The 16,644-nt window shown below is 36.6% G+C and overlaps 1 protein-coding gene across 8 annotated transcripts in view; it reads left to right on the forward strand.

Annotated features, from left to right (window-relative positions):
* The window catches only part of ZNF385B (zinc finger protein 385B), a 125,982-nt gene that overhangs the window by 93,078 nt on the left and 16,260 nt on the right, over positions 1-16,644 (forward strand). For all 8 annotated transcript variants that reach the window (XM_054173989.1, XM_054174004.1, XM_054173976.1 and 5 more), the window contains one exon: positions 13,472-13,634. In XM_054173989.1, coding sequence (XP_054029964.1) covers positions 13,472-13,634 — 163 coding nt within the window. The remainder of the gene's footprint in view (positions 1-13,471; positions 13,635-16,644) is intronic.

The following is a 16,644-nucleotide window of genomic DNA, read 5'->3' on the forward strand; positions in this document are numbered from 1 at the left end:
AAGATTTTCAGTAAGGCACCTATGCCTATTACTCTGATTTTCTCTGCCTCTGTCATCTCACTTTGAAAAGTGTCTTGTAAAGTGATTTTTCCAGTTTGGCTTTCTTAGCTAGGCTGGTAAGAGTTTTGAAGCAGTGCTGTCTTACATTCCAATTGATGTCTAAATCTGTCTCTTTTGGCAAGCTTATTAAACTTCCTTTGAAGTGGGAATATCTATTTAGATAACTGATATTAAAAATGGTTACTTAAAATTTAGTTTACTTGTCTTTCCTCTTTAAGGTGAGAAAAATCTTTCTGCTCTCATACTTGGCTCAAATACCTCCTTTTACTCATTAAAACAAGGAATAAATAAAGTTGTTAAAATTCAGATTCAGGGAAATTTTTGCTTATGACCTTACTTCAGCACAAGGGAGGCAACGCTCCTCTGCTGAGGTCAAGGTCCCTCTGATGATGGGCCTGTCACTAGAGGAGTTGCTCACTTTGTCTGCACTGACATTCAGGTGAAAAAACAGCACTTCAGGCAGACAGACTGCATGACAATCTATTGGCTCAAAATAAAAGTAAATAAATAAATAAAAGCTGAAATATGATATTTTGTACATCTGCCAACCAAGCAATTTTTCCTAGCTAGACTTACTCACAATGTAGAACAAAAAGTGCATATCATATTCTGCTTTCAATAGTGCCATCACAAAAGCATGATGGATTATAGCTTTGTTTCTTCTGGAGCAGGTGTATGCTCCTTTCTAAATGTGATCAATACACTCGGTTCTAGTTACTGGAATATATCATGGTCATTTTGTGATGGATGGTTGTAAAAAAAGATGAAGCATCATGAGTACGTCACTGTTAGTGATACAATGCAGATCCTTACTTTCTACAGAAATTTACTTTACCAGGACTTCCAAAAACAACCTGGAAATCTGATTTTAGAATGTGCTAAGGCTCTTTTAAATATGTGTTTCTTAAATATTTCATAATCACAACATACAGGAATACTCGGAGAATGAGTTTTCATAATATAGCACTTCTATTTTAGAAGCTATCTAGTTTTTCATGGGATTATTCAGCTTTTCCTGGGTAACTTACATAAGATTTTAAATCTTCCCTCCAGGTTCAGTCTTTTGACCTTAGAAGTTATTTATCTGAGTGTGTGTTGGGGTTTTTTATTTTTCACTTGAGTGAGAACTTACTTTATTCAGATATTTCTCTGCGTTGTAATTTCACTTAGGTAGTGATAACATCCTTTTGACTAAGCTCTGCAGAGTCTCCTAGTTCTTTCTTAGTTTATTAAGAACTCCTACACAGAAATAAAAATTTGAACTCTGCTTATATGTTTTTCTCTTTATAGTGTGAAATTATGCTTAGAGGGTGGGATGGTCTTTACAATCCGTTCTGTGTGTGGATTTGGGGAAAGGAAATCAGATACTTGTGAACCTTGTAACTGTTGAATCTCAGTGAATCATATCCACCAATGTAACATCCTAAGAATGTATGGAGAGCCTTTCAGATGGCATCAAACTGTGATAACCTGCATTAAAAGCTTGAGCATAATACATTACAGAATTAGATTTGTAGTACAGCCACTTCACATTTGCAGTTTTTATTGGCCCTGCAAGGCTGATGTACTCCTTGTTGATGGGCATTTTGTTCCTTTGAACTTCAATTGACCTAAATTATGCAAGCAAATGAAATAAAAATGACAGAAGTAAGCTGTTAAATATTTTTCTTATTTTTATATTCATAACTAAACTTTAATTGCATGCTGTTTGAAGATTCTGACCTGATTCTAGTACTGCTTTATCTGTGACATGAGTAGCCAATGGATATTTATCTGTGAGAAGAAAATTGTTGTTGCCTGCAGTGTTTTCCTTACCCTGTGGATACCCTCTGGTCCGGCTCAATAGACCAAAAGATTCAGACCAGTCAATCTATGGTTGTCAAATCTTCCAATAAATTAATACTGTAAATGGCAAAGGTTTCTATTTTCTACTGCCAGTGTATTTCCAGGTTTTGCTTTGGTGAGAGAGTTTTGCCATCGGATTTAGAGACAGATCTGCAGCTATCTGCTGGAAGAGAAAATCTGATTATCAGGGATGGAAGGGAAGTTTCAAGTAGCTTGTTTCCTGAACTCTGAATTTTTCAGGATCTCCTAGTCTCCTGTACTTTTAAAACACTTTTTGAAAGTACAAAGCAAGTTTTTAAAGTACAATATGAAGACTCTACATTTGGTCTAATTTTAGCCTGATCTGTTTATTAACAGAGAAATTATGGGGTGTGACTCATACTCAGACATTCGGCATTGTAATCTGTTATTTTCTAGAATTCATTAGCCACAGTTTGGTCAATTTGGAAGTTGTGGGGTTTTTGTAATGAACTATTAGACATCTTGAACACCTTTTCTAAGTTTTGCCAAGTCCAGGAGAAACTGTAGTACAGAAGAGATCACTCAAAGTCTTGACAAAAAAATACAGTCACCTTTGTGAAGTAAAAGCGAATTACAATTGTTATAATAGTTTGTACTATGAGGTTGTTGAATGGGAATTTTATTTTTAATAGCAGTATTGACCTGACAACAGTGATTACTAAGGGTGCTTCAACAATATTTTTCACATTATGCAGTTATGAAGCCCTAGCTGGTACTTAGCCTGGAACTGAGTGCCTAAACCTAAGTGTTTTGTTTTCCAAGTTTCCTAAGCATCCTAAGCATGCACACCAGTCTTACTGACCTGGCAGAGGACCTGCAGCTGAATGTCAGGCAGGACACTTAAGAGCATCTCAAAATATACTAGGTACCTCTTTCTAGGCTGAATACCCACTGATTAGCTTTGCCTTTTCTTTTTTTCTTTCTTTTTATTTTTTTTTTTATGGAGGGCAAAGCAGGATTCAGTGAAGAAAAAGTGTTAAAAGAAATACAAGAAAATTAACTGGCCTCAAGATTATAAGCAACAATTTAAGGGACACGACATGATAAAAAAATGAGGAAGGAACAGAGAAAGAACTTTGCCCTCAAACAATTTTTAATGATGGTAGATACCAGGATTCAGCTGCTGTTAAATTATGTTGGAAATTTCAATCTGGGAAGGATAGCATTATGAGGATTGGTATCTGATGAGACTAATTAATCAGAATAGTAAGTGGGGTATTACTTTAGCCTGCTTATACTTTATTCTTGTATGCAGGGGACCTTATTTTTGCTGGGAAAATATTCTTTAAAAAGTAAACAACAACAAAGTAACACCATCCATTAATAGTTACAGTTGGATTTGCTCCAATCTATTAGAATAAATACAGATGTTTCATCTTTGTATCAAATTATCTATTAACACCATTTTACCTTTTTATTTCTACATGGTGATGAAACAGTATGTATACTGGTCCAGCAATTAGTGTGTCAGTAAAGTTCAAGCTACAGTGTTCTGTAACCATCCAGCTCAGAAAAAAAAAAAAAAAGTAATAAATATCTTCGTTACATTTGCTACCACCAGAGACCACGCAGCAGTAGAGGAAGAACCCTCTTCTTGGAACAGATTGTGATAGTGAGTCAGACTTTATGCTTGTTCAAAGACCACCAGAGCAAGGGACGTAACTGCATTCCACCAAGAGGAAGCACGATCTGCTGAGAAAGATTCAGTTTAGCCTTGGATAAAATATTTTTTCCTTTTAAGAATTCTAGGATTCCTTCCAAACCCATGGTATATCTATGTGGAGTACAGATAAGATTTGCTGAATAAGTTTTCACATTATTACATAGGTCTGGCTGGTCATTGTTTGTATTACAGACATTCTAGCAGAAATAAAAGGCAGCATCAGTTTGCTAAATCCTTATGCCCCTGTAAGAGGGTCCAGTAGCAATAGAGCAAGGGGGAAAATGGGTGATTTCTGTCCAACATTAGAATCCTTCACTGCCTGCTCTTGGCTTGTCCTTTCTTATTCCGTCTGGCCACCAGATGAATGTGCAGCATCTCCTGCAGCTGCTGTGTGGCAAAGTGTCCCTCTAGCAGCTGTGGAGCTTTGGCCAGACTATCAATGAGATGTCTGTTATATTCTGTTACAATGTCTGACACTGTACAATGCAGACATAAGAGAAAAAAGAGTTGTAAGAATACCTGTTTGAATTCTGCAGATCTAACTTTTTTTTTCCTCCACATCTATGAATCATCACCTTATGTTCAAGTAACTTTTCTTTGATCTTCTCCCTCCTTGTGTGTTTTGTTGGGGTTTTTTTGGGGGGTGGTGGTGGTGTTTGGTTGGTTGGTTGGTTTTTTTTTGGTTTGTGGTGTTGGTTGGGGTTTTTTTTTGATAGTCCACAGAGTTTTTGGAGCTTAGGTATTATACAGTGACAGTCCTGCTCCAGTTCCTTTCCTCAGCATCAGATCTGTCTGTGCTCCAAATACAAGTATGTTATGCCAGCAGTTCACATGGGGTTTTATTAATTCTTTTTGTTTGGTAGTGTTTGGGTTTTGTTTTAAGAACAGAGTTCATCATCTGTTGATCACATCTAAAAGAAATCCCTGCTTTCCTCTGCACACTTCTTGTTTTTTGCAGAAATGTCTTTGTGATACAGTCTGGTAGGTACCATCTAGTTGATAGGATATCATTAGATTGAAATAAACTTATGTTTGTGGAGTGTGTTGCACTGTGAGCAATGACTGTAAGTTGATTGTGCTTTCTGGTGTCACCAGTCAAGACTTGGAAATCAAGAAAAAGCACCTTGTAGGCAGATCAGAAATGGCAGACGTTACAGCAGAACATGAAGAGATGATGAAGGTCATATTATTGTTGAATGCATTTACAGTTAATAAAAATCATGTGATGGTAGTGACCATCTTTAAAAAAAAAAAATCAAAGCAGAAGGCATATTTTTGAAGTTTAGACAAGTATTATCAAATGTTAAGCTTGCAAATTTGAATGAATCATTCATGCTGTCAAAAAGATAACACAAAAAATAATCAATAGCATCAAATAAAAATCTACAGAACTGTCATTGTCTTTTGTCAAATGTTTTACATTTTCCTTATAAATAAGACTATTTATATTGATTCTTTGGATATGGAAGGTAGTGAAGCAGATAAGACATAATTAAAAGCATAAATCTTAGGAACTCATGAAGGTAATTTTCTATTTTGTAGACAGAACTGACAAAATGATGAAAGTTGTTAGCTCCAACATGACAGAAATATTGCATGATTATAGGGTACAGGGTTATAATGTGCTGAAAGTTCTTTTCAAATAACAGCTATTTAACAGATCTTTTAACTAAGTTTGCTTAGACATTTAAAAAATGGGTTGACTTCTTGTGACATAGCTGATCTTCACAACTTTTATATTTTTCTATGTCCTTTTCAAAGGTAATCTACCTTACCATTCAGAGCAATTTGATTTTAGAAATCTGTTGAAAACAGAACTGAAACACAATGCATAGCTTTGGTATAATAAATGTATGAACACCTCAGCATTGCAAATTTCTTCTATTACATCTATCATTAATATCAAATGAGATAAAACTAAATTTTTCAACACTTCCTCCTAATTTTTCACTTCATGTAATTTTTATTAGAGTTACGATTCCAGTATAAATTCTTCTGCATTTATGTAGTCCTTTCATAAATATGCATACTCTTACAATGTAGTTTTAACCGGTAAGCTACATGATCAAACATTTGGTAGACCTCTTACTGTTTTAAGAAAGGGAGCTTTGTAGTTTAGGACCTGCTGTGAATTAAAATGACAATATGTTATGGGTGTAAATGCCTTCATGTTCTTCCAGCCTTGCACAATTAGATGCCCTCTGTAATAAGAGCACTACCATCACCCCTGTGTCAGGAGAGCTCTCATAGGGACCCTGCACCCTTCATCAAACCATTTCTCCTTACTGCCTCGTATAATGCAATTATGGTTAGCCCTAGCTTCTTCCTCAGTAAGAGCCTTACCTGTAAAACCAATGATTTATTTTTTTTTTGGTACTTGATACTATGTAGCTCGATGGAGTTCTGTATTTATCAGGAACTGTGGAAGCTTAGATCCATGCTTTTACAAGCATATTCTTACTTATCTTCCAGAACTACTTAGTCATTATTTTTATCTTTCAGACACAACTTCTGTTGATTTCAAAATAAGCTTGGCAACTCAGGATCTTGATAATTTAGGAGAAAGACCTGAATATTATGCGGATGTTGTAAGTATTGGCCATTGGAATGGGCTGCCCAGGGAGGTGGTAGAGTCACCATCACTGGAGGTGTTTAGGAAGAGACTGGATGGGGTGCTTGGTGCTGTGGTTTAGTTGATTAGACAGTGTTGGATGATAGGTTGGACTTGATGATGTCAAAGGTCTCTTCCAACCTGGTCTATTCTATTCTAAAATAATTACAAAATTCCGTATTTATTATATGTCCACTTGAACTGGAACCAACTTAATGCACAGAATTGGGCAGGTATACAGATGCTGAGATATAGTCTTTCTACAGTGATGTTATGACTACATGTAGGACAAGTTAGATTTATTTATATTTTATCGTAATATTATAAAGGGGAAAAAAATAAGATATGCAGGAAAGAATTATCTTTGCAGATATTCCAGAGCAGAAAATAAGTTTTCAGGATGATTACATATCTGTTAAGTCTTCCAGCCTATGTAGTTAAACTGTTACTAGAGAAGCTTTTGTGGTCTTTTCAACAAATATTTTTCATTGGAGACTACCATTATATTGAGACTATGTGAATACAGCACTGGGGATAAAATTGCTGTTGAGAAGACTTCCCATCCAGGGCAGAATTCTTGCTTTTAAAAGATCCAATAGAAAGGGAGAAGAATAGGATATGTGTGTACCATGGTAAGTTCCATTTAGTTAAGGCACTCACCCAGTATTACAGAGCTTAAGTCATGAACCTTTGCATGTGGATACTTCAGTGTCTCCCTTTATTTCTGTATTTCTCCTTCCTAATGTCATACATTTAATCTTATAGCTTAATTGTCAGCCTGGATAACATGGTGGCAGATTGAAATATTTAGCATAAGTGAGGCAGCAGTTACGCAGAATACAGAATTAACCAGGTTGGAAAAGACCTTTGAGACCATTGAGTCCATCCTATCACCCAACACTATCTAATCAACTAAACCATGGCACTAAGTGCCTCATCCAGTCTCTTCTTAAACACTTTCAGTGATAGTGACTCCACCACCTCCCTGGGCAGCCCATTCCAATGGCCAATCACTCTTTCTGTGAAGAATTTCTTCCTAACATCCAGCCTAAACCTCCCCTGGTGCAGCTTGAGGCTGTGTCCTCTTGTTCTGTGACAGGTTGTCTGGGAGAAGAGACCAACCTCCACCTGGCAACAACCTCCCTTCAGTTAGTGGTAGATGGCAATAAGGTCTCCCCTGAGCCTCCTCTTCTCCAGGCTAAGCAACGCCAGCTCCATCAGCCTCTCCTCGTAGGGCTTGTGCTCGAGGCCTCTCACCAGTCTCATTGCCCTTCTCTGGACTCATTCAAGTATCTCAGTATCCTTCAATATCTTAAATTGAAGGGCCCAGAACTGGACACAGTACTCAAGGTGTGGCCTAACCAGTGCTGAGTACAGGGGCATAATTGTTTTGTATAATATCAGATCACAGAATTGTCAGGGTTGAAAGGGACCTCAAAGATAACCAGTTCCAACCCCTCAATACAGGGGCAGAATGACCTCCCTGCTCCTGCTGGCCACACTATTCCTGATGCAGGCCAGGATGCCATTGGCCTTCTTGGCCACCTGGGTGTACTGTTGGCTCATGTTCTGCCTACTATCAACCAGTACCTGCAGGTCCCTTTCTGCCTGGCCACTCTCCAGCCACTCTGACCCCAGCCTGTAGCACTGCATGGGGTTGTTGTGGCCAATGTGTAGAACCCAGCACTTGGATGTGTTAAATCTCATGCCGTTGGATTCTGCCCATCTGTCCAGCCTGTCAAGGTCCCTCTGCAGAGCTCTCCTATCCTCTAACAGATCAACTCCTGCCCCCAGGTTGGTGTCATCTGCAATATTGGACAGGATGGAGCCCAGCACTGATCCCTGGGGGACACCAGTAGTGACTGGCTGCCAGCTGGATGTGGCACCATTCACCACCACTCTCTGGGCTCAGCCCTCCAAGTGTTGAGGGCCAAATGGTCTTATTTCCATGAAGACCTATTGAAGGGCTACTTCAGCTAATCCTGAATAAATCTAAACCAAAAAAAAAAAATCTTCATTGCACGTGCATACATCCTGAACTGTTAGGCTTAGTCAAACCTGAATCAGATTGTCATTGAAGGAATCTGCTAGGTTAATAAATTCAGTTAATTAGTCATTCACACAGCAAATAGATTCTAGAATTCAGTCACTTGTGAACTGTCAAAATGAATAGTGCTGATTTCAAATACACTGTCAGTCATTGCTCCTGACAGGGATAATTTTCTGTAATCTTTTGTACTGCAGTCTTACCTGAATTTCAAAAATTTCTTAAAGGTAATACCACTATCTATGTATCTGGATGATCTGAATGTTTCCTGGTGTTCTCTCTCTCTCTCTCTCTCTTTATATATATATATATATATGTATGTGCACCTAGATTTTATCAAAAAATAAAGCTACTGAAGGTATTTTATGCAGTATAATATGCTCATAATAATATAATATTTCTATTAAAAAGCACATTCATGTGTAGAAGATGGTTTTCATTGTTGTTTTATTAGATACAATCTAGTATGTAAGACTGTGGCCGTTTGACTACATTGTATGTAGTTTTACAGTTTAAGATCCTGATACTTAGATTTCAATCTTAATAACTTGGAGTTGAAAGTAGCAATTACGTTTGGATTGCAATCAAATGGAACATTTACATCACTTGTGTGTCTCAAATATCTTTTGAAGAGAGGAAAAACTTGTCCTTTGTTACAGCCAAGTCATCCTTCCTTATAGCATATTAGGCTCTCTTAAAAATCATACGGTTTAGTTGGTTGGGGTATTTTTAATTCCTACTCAGAGACTATGAATAAAACTAAAAATCTAGGTTGCTTAAAGAGAGAGCAGGCATCCTGCCACCATTTTAAGGTGTAGAAATTTAAAATCAATGGGAGAAAATGGCATATTTATTTATCAGTTACATTCTTAATTACTTGCAACTGGATTTAAAATGCAGTTTCACTAAGCCATGATCTTCCAAAGATTTACATGTATGGTTTTCAAAAGATATGTTGATCAAAGGGTAATGCTAGGCAAATGCATTTAAGCTTTTGCGGAATCTGCCCTGTCAGTACAAAGTTGGGGGTTTTTTTTGCATCCCGGTATCTAATGTCACATTTACAGCAGCTTAAAGCTTTTCCTGTTCATTATATCTTACTAGCCAGTGCTTGACAACTTTCTGTACTTTATAATAAGGGGGATTCCTCTTTATAATGTTTCAGTGTGTATATGTGAAGCTGGTAGACCATTATCAGTTTTAGGACTAAGAGGAATTTAGGTTTTTCTTTAGACAGGAAGTTATTTCATACAAAATATTTTCTTATTCCAGTTTTTCAACGAGTGTCTTCCCTAAATTAGTGTTTCATTTGAAAATGTCCAAGTTCACTGGTGACATTTAATTGTGACTGTTTAAGCAATAAATTAAACTGTAAATAAAAAAATTATTTGAATAAAACTGATTTGCGGTACATGGAACTGGTTAATACCTACACTAAATGCAGCCCTGTACGCTGGAATAAGTTACTATGCAATTTAAAAGCGTCAGAAAACATGAGTACACAGAATTTGTTTAGGTTACATATCTTTATTTTGGCTTTTCCTAATTTTAACTTTGTCAAATGTGGTTTTGATCATATGGAATTTACATGACTTAGTTTTGCTTACTTTAGTTAATGTTAATGACATCCAAAAAGTGTGTTCAGTATCCATTTAAAATATTGCATCCCAAAAATAGTTACTCTTAATTTCATTTTATACTTTATTGGGGTTTTAGGTTAAAACTGTTAAATGATCTTTCTTTTATAGATGTGACTTTTAAGCCTTGTGTCTACAGACCTTACTGCTGTGTTTGTGTCAGAAACAAGTTTTAAATGGAACTTGGAGCAAATACATTTGCTATTAGTGTGGTACTTGCATAAATGCTATAAAACTAGGGTTAGTAAAGATCAGAACATTAATAATCAGAATAATTAATATCAGTAACAATCAGAATTTATGTTCCCATTTCAGATTCACATAGCCATGACTCCAGAAAACTCCAGTGTTCTTTGCAACATGGTTACGCAGAACACAGTTCCATTTTGATGCTGCATTTCAGTTACCAATAGGCAATCAAATCAAATGATTTATCCCACAGAGGATTATAAGCAAACTCTCAACACCAGGTGTATCGAAAGAGTTAGAAAATATTCCTCTAACTTCATTTTGAAAATATTATCTGTGTTTCTACTCACAAAACAGAGAAGAGTTGAAAGATCTTAAAAATCAAAAGTTTAACAAAATCCAACCACTGGAAGTTGAAACTACATAAATTCAGTGTAGAAATAAATGGTGTATACCTCACTGACAGAGTGAAGCAGTCAAACAGTTTGCCAAAGATAGACTTTTTTCCACACCTAGCTACTTTGAAATCAAGATCGGCGAAGAATTCTTTTTTCCCCCAAAGTTGTTCAGTTTTGCAAAAGGCCGGTGTTTTCACTACCTCTGCTTATAAGGCCAAAAGGTATTGCTATGTACATCTAATGTGCAACTATGAATTTGATAGTAAAATGTTATAATAATTACAAAACTTCAATCAAAAGTGAGTCCTTTCAACACATTTCAATGAGGCTTTGCTTGTGTTTATGAAAATCCTAATTTTAATTCTGCCTGGGGTTGTTTGTTCTCAACAGGTCTCATGTACACTACATGGGGATTGAATGAAGGGAATCAAAGACTGTAGTAGGTTATTACTGATATTGCAGGCATTATTATTGCAAATATCAGCAGAAAGGCTTATTATCAAGGAATTGACTTGCTAAGTCTTTCTCTTGAGTGCACTTATGTCTCATGTTATAGCTTTGGCCTCAGGCAGCATATGATCCTATCAACAGTACACATATGCGCAGAGCATAGAGTTCAAATATTTAAAGGGACATCATCAACTTGAGAATGATTGAGTAGAGAATCTCATGCTTCCTATTATTTAAGATTAAAAGTATTGGAATAGAAAGGCTATATATACCTCTCAAGTTTTGGCTTTGCTTTTTTTGTACACCATAATGTGTGGATAGTTTATTTAATTTTACTGAACACTCATTCTAGTGCATCACATTGCAACAGCAACCTTAAGAGAAATGAACAAAACAGCAAGGGTGGAGTGAGACAGGGTGAAACTCCTGTGCCTGTGTGAAGCCCATTGACATAACAGTGAATGGATCTTTGCTTCTCTACCCACATGCAGAACTGAAGAGGTCCAACACAGAAGTTGACAAGTGTCCCTTTAAGTAGTGCATGTAGTAGTAGTGGTATAGCTGTTTAGTTGTTTCTTTATAATCTTTATATTGTGTTTGTACATGTATTAATATTTCAAAGGTTTTAAAATCAAGAAATAGTTTAATAGCAATTGATGACTCTTTACTGGTTTTGAAAAGAATTTTTTAATAAATAATTTCCATTTCAAAGGAGCTCAAAGTAAAACTCCTCTGGCAGCTTTTCTAATTGAATGCTTGCTTACTGAAATCGCTCATAATAGAAAAGATGCAGCCACAATATGTCACATACACTGTCCTTTTGAGGTGGAAATCGCTGTGTTTCACGGGGTGTATAATCAGTTAAGAAGCTTCAGTATATACAAACCATTCCTATTTTTGTGGCAGATCTCCATCAGTTTTAACAGTGCACAATTTTTGTGAGGGTTCTAACATACTGTCTATTCTCTTCTCTGGTCCAGTTGTTTCTACTCTTTAGAGTACTCTTCACTTATGCTATGACAAAACTTTTCTTACATGCTGTGTCTGTATTGTAATGCATATTTCTGATGATCTTAAAACTATTTTCCATGTTATGGCAATATTCTTTATAGAATTCTAATGTCTTACGTAGTTTAGTTTCTCTTTATAAACAGCATGTGACTTGTTTCATGGCTAGCTTCATTTGACACAGTGAACTAAATAAAATAATCCTACTCAGTTAAGAGAGAGAATGAGTTTTTGCATGAACGTATTGAAAGTTTACTTGCACTGATGTTTCTATATGCCAGGTGCCAAGGTGTGGTCATCTGGTTACATGAAGCATGCTTTCTCTTGAGTGTTTTACTTTGAAATAAACTACAATATTAACTTTCTATAGTTAATATGTAACCTTCAATAGAGGCACCAAGTCCTATGTCTTAAATACTTGTTTTATTTGTAAATACTAATAATGCAAAGCTATTGCCGAATAGCATAATGATAGGAAAATAGACTTTATTTTGTATGAAATTATGTTTCTTACTCATTTTTGGTAAATGAATTTCCTAAGAAGGAAAAAAAAAGGGGAAAAAAATCATTAAGTGACATTTCAAAGCTATGGACTTTGTATTATGCAGGTAGTTTCTTAGTTTTGCACCTAACAGTGACCTGATTTGTCAAGGCAGCTAGTTAGGTAGAGTCAGCAACAATAATAGGGACTCAAAATCATTGCAAAAAAATAGGCATTTATCTGTCTGACTTTAGCTGTGCAACTCTATAAACACTGATCTAGCTTCTGAAGCTCATTTTAAGACAAAGGTGAAGTAAACATTACATCTCAGTATGTATTTCTGTACATATTTCTGCTGTTCTGTTTGGACAGACCGAGAAGAGTACATTATATATAAAGCACTTTAGCCAAGTTCCTCTCCTTCCTGTTGTTCAAGTTCAAAAAAAATTATTAAGGCAATTTATAAAACAATCAAATCTGATAAGCATTTATTTTTCCATATTTTACTTGGAACTCCTGAAATTTACACATTTGGTGTTTAACCCTTCTTCCTTGATCTGATAACGAAATTATAATGTCATTAATTCCTGTTTCAATTGCTGTTAGTATAGTGATGAAAATACTTTTGTTCTAGCTGAAACAGAAGGAAAAAGTGATTGTTTGAAGGCACATTATGGTACCTCTTTTAACTAAAAGCAGTAGAGAGTAAGGTCAGTACATGAAAGTTGAATAGCATCTTTCTCAACTGAATGTGTTTACATTTGTATAGTGCTTTAAATTTTTAAGCACCATGGAAGCACAGTTATTTTAGGAGTGAGAATTTTGTGTAACCTCAAAGCCTCTTTTTCAAAGATACTGATAACATGTACCATTCATTAAAATCTTGTCTTTTGGATATGTAAGAACTTACATCTAGGAAAGCTGTTAATATAAAGCTACTAAAATTTTCTAGGTCGTATAATATGGTGCCTGTTATTGAAAGTGTCACTTTTCTGCCTTGTCATCCATTATGTTATACAGAAGTACAGAAAAAAGTGAGCCTGATTTGTTCTCCTTTGTAGAGCCAGGCCGAGGCCCACTACAAAGGAAGTAAACATGCCAAGAAGGTCAAAGCACTAGAGGCAACGAAAAATAAACCCAAAGTTGGTTCTTCCAAGGACAGCGCAAAGGCTAACACAAGCTGCTGCACCACGCCAGTCACAGCCAACATCTCTGACAAATCAGGTCAATGAAAAGTTTTTGTTCTATACATTCTTTATTTTCTCCTTTTTTTGGTGTTTGTATGAAAGGCTCTGGTTGCATGATAGTGACTTGTGTTTTCTAATTTACTATGCTTCTGGTACAGAATTAATTGGTGTTGATATTATCAAAGTGCTTTTCACATCTGTGAAATGTGGTGTCCCTGTATACCAAAATCGACTTTGTGTTTTTTTTTAAACTTGTGAAATTTACTCTGATAAAGTATGAGTGTTGTTCATATAACAATAATAATGGATGTGGCTGGAGGGGCAAATCTGAGGTGATTGTATTTAGCTGAAGCACAAGAAACCTTTGTAAGTTTTTCCTTTCTGAATTAGACAATGTTGCTCAAACAGGAAAACAACTACAGAAATGAGGTGAAGCCTCATGGCATGGATATTTCCTGACTTCCACAGCTCATTGGTGCTTTTTTTCTTTCCATATTAGTAATCTGAGGAAGATCAGTAACACAAATTGCAGGGGAGCTACTTGAGTCTCTTTCTGTTCTGTCAGTGTTGTGTTACAAAATGAAACAGGAGAATTTGCTGAAGTTGCTGATAGTCTGAAATACAGTACTTGTTATCCAGGAGAAAGCATCTACTGTGGGTTGCCCAACTGTAGGTCTAATAGGCTGCTTCTGACAAATTTGCTTCTGCCTTGGTGGCCATTTATTATTCTCTTCACTGGAGCTGCCCACATTGCTTAGTTTCTTTCTTGGTTCATCTTAAAGCTACAGCTGCCTTTAAATTCACTACACAGAGGGTAAAGGGTTTTATTTGGGTAAGGGGCTTCTTTATCTAGGAGATGCGGCCTTTTGCACTATAATGAGGTCAAGAATTCAGGTCCAGTGTTTTGGGAATCTCTGGCCTTTCATCCTTGATAAGGCTACCCACGAACCACTTATCTCAGTACACTCTTATCTTTAGGTAGACGATATTAGCATAACTTTACTAATTCCTCTTTCTGAGACCATCTTATCCTAAGGTAAGTGATGTTAGCCTAACTTTAAACAATCAGTCATCAATAGCACAATTCATTTGTATGCTCAGTAGGCAACCAGCAGATGTTATATATGGTAGTGAGGGCTTTCCCATCCCCCTCATCCACAATTTCAGTCTTAAAATAATGGCTGAACTTGTACTAGTTTTGGTATAAGGTCAGGGTCTTCCTCTGGATCATTACCATCACACCAAACATCTTCATCCCACATTTGAGATCCTCACAATGTATGGCTTTGCTTTAGAAAAGGGCAGAGGTAGCAACCAGTACACAGGAGTGCAGAGTATTTAGAATGTGTTTTAAATATAGCTGGGAATGCAATAGAAGACAGTGTCTGTGATCCCAGGCTAGCATAGTCTAGATGCTTACAGTGATGAGTCCTTTAGGAATGTATATGATAATACCTGTCTTGAAACATCAATCAGAGAGAGCTCTTTGATCATACTTCTAAATCAAAACAATTAGTTCAAGATGAAGCAGACAGCTGATGTAGTATCACCTTCTTTGCTATTTGCTTTGATATAAAAGTAAATGCAACTGTTTAAACTACTCGAAAGAGTCAAAATCATGTTTCAGCTTATAAAAGTAAGACCAATTAATATTTTTTTTCTGCTTTTGATTCATTCAGTATATGCTCTGTTTCCTTTGTGCTAGGAAGAGCTGTTTGTGAATTGGTAGGTACGGGCATTTCAAGTTCAGTCCTCGTACAAATAAGAGCAGAAGGCTCTGCTACTTGAAATTTAGTAGGTGTAGATAAACCCTTTGGATGCACTATGAAAACTGCTTTCTGTTGAGCTACAACAGCAATAGGCAATCTTATGCACAGAGCTAGGCCTAGCTAGACCGTGTTTAAAATCTTGACACCTCTTACTACTCTGTTCTGTAGCTGTGTCTCAGGGCAGCTCAACAAGCCATTCACAGCATCCTGGTGATGATATTCCAGCACATGAGCAATCCTATACTGAACTGATGTGTATGGCAAGGACAGCAGGAAAGGGATGCAACTGGAAAGCTGTTTGCCAGCTTCTCGATCTTAAGCAGGCTTTGTAAGAGTTATTCCAGTCACTACAGCTGTATAATTAAAACCAGCTGGAGGTTGATCTGAGGAGCATTGTGATGTCAGAGTGCAGTACAGTGTCTGACACCAAATGGGCTAGTTCACATTTTGAAAACAGCCTAGACATGTTGATGGAACTAATAAATGCTACTTGATGTCATGTAGGCATATGGTAATTGGTTGGGCTGTTAGATAGGACTGGAAACTCCATTAGACAGAATAGTTGATGTCTTGTCTGGGGGGGTTCGGTTCATCAAGAGCTTTCTGTGTGTGCATTGACAACAAAACTATTTTTTCATTATGTTCCTAAAGTAGAGTGCAGCATGTTGAATCACATTTACTTGGGAAGATGATGAGTTGGATTTCTCCAGTGTCCCAATTACCAATGCTGTTTATTCATCAGCTACCAATGAGGTGTAATGTCCCAAGAGACAGATCATTTTGCATTTTGCAAGTCCTCCATCAGGACACTCCCTTAGTCATATTGTTTTCGTGTCTTATTTTAAAAATCTTTCTGCTAGTGTTTAAATGCTAAGCTTTTCCATATGCTTCTCCGTGCTTGGAGTAATGATACCAGTTTTCTTGATAAAATCTCTGTTCACCTTAACATTTATTCCCATTTGTCACCTTGTTTTCCACTCACATTAAAGGAATGGCTTGTTTACATAGCTCAAATAAAGTTTTTAAGATAACCCTTCAGAGATAGCTAGGAGGTAGAGACACACAGCCTCCACAGCTGAATTCTTCTGAGGAATTCTAGGTTATTTGTTATACAGATATCATAAGAGGAACCTCAAAGTTTAGGGTGTTTTTAGGGCATTTATTCTTTATATTTTGCCCAGGTCCTATGGACCTCAAAATTTATTGTGACAGATGAATTTTGGAGGTGGGGCAGGGAGAGAGAGAGAGAGAGGCTTTAGGAAAGGAATATAACAAGGA

This window comes from Dryobates pubescens, chromosome 2, assembly GCF_014839835.1.
Source record: "Dryobates pubescens isolate bDryPub1 chromosome 2, bDryPub1.pri, whole genome shotgun sequence".
In the NCBI taxonomy this organism is placed as follows: Eukaryota; Metazoa; Chordata; class Aves; order Piciformes; family Picidae; genus Dryobates; species Dryobates pubescens.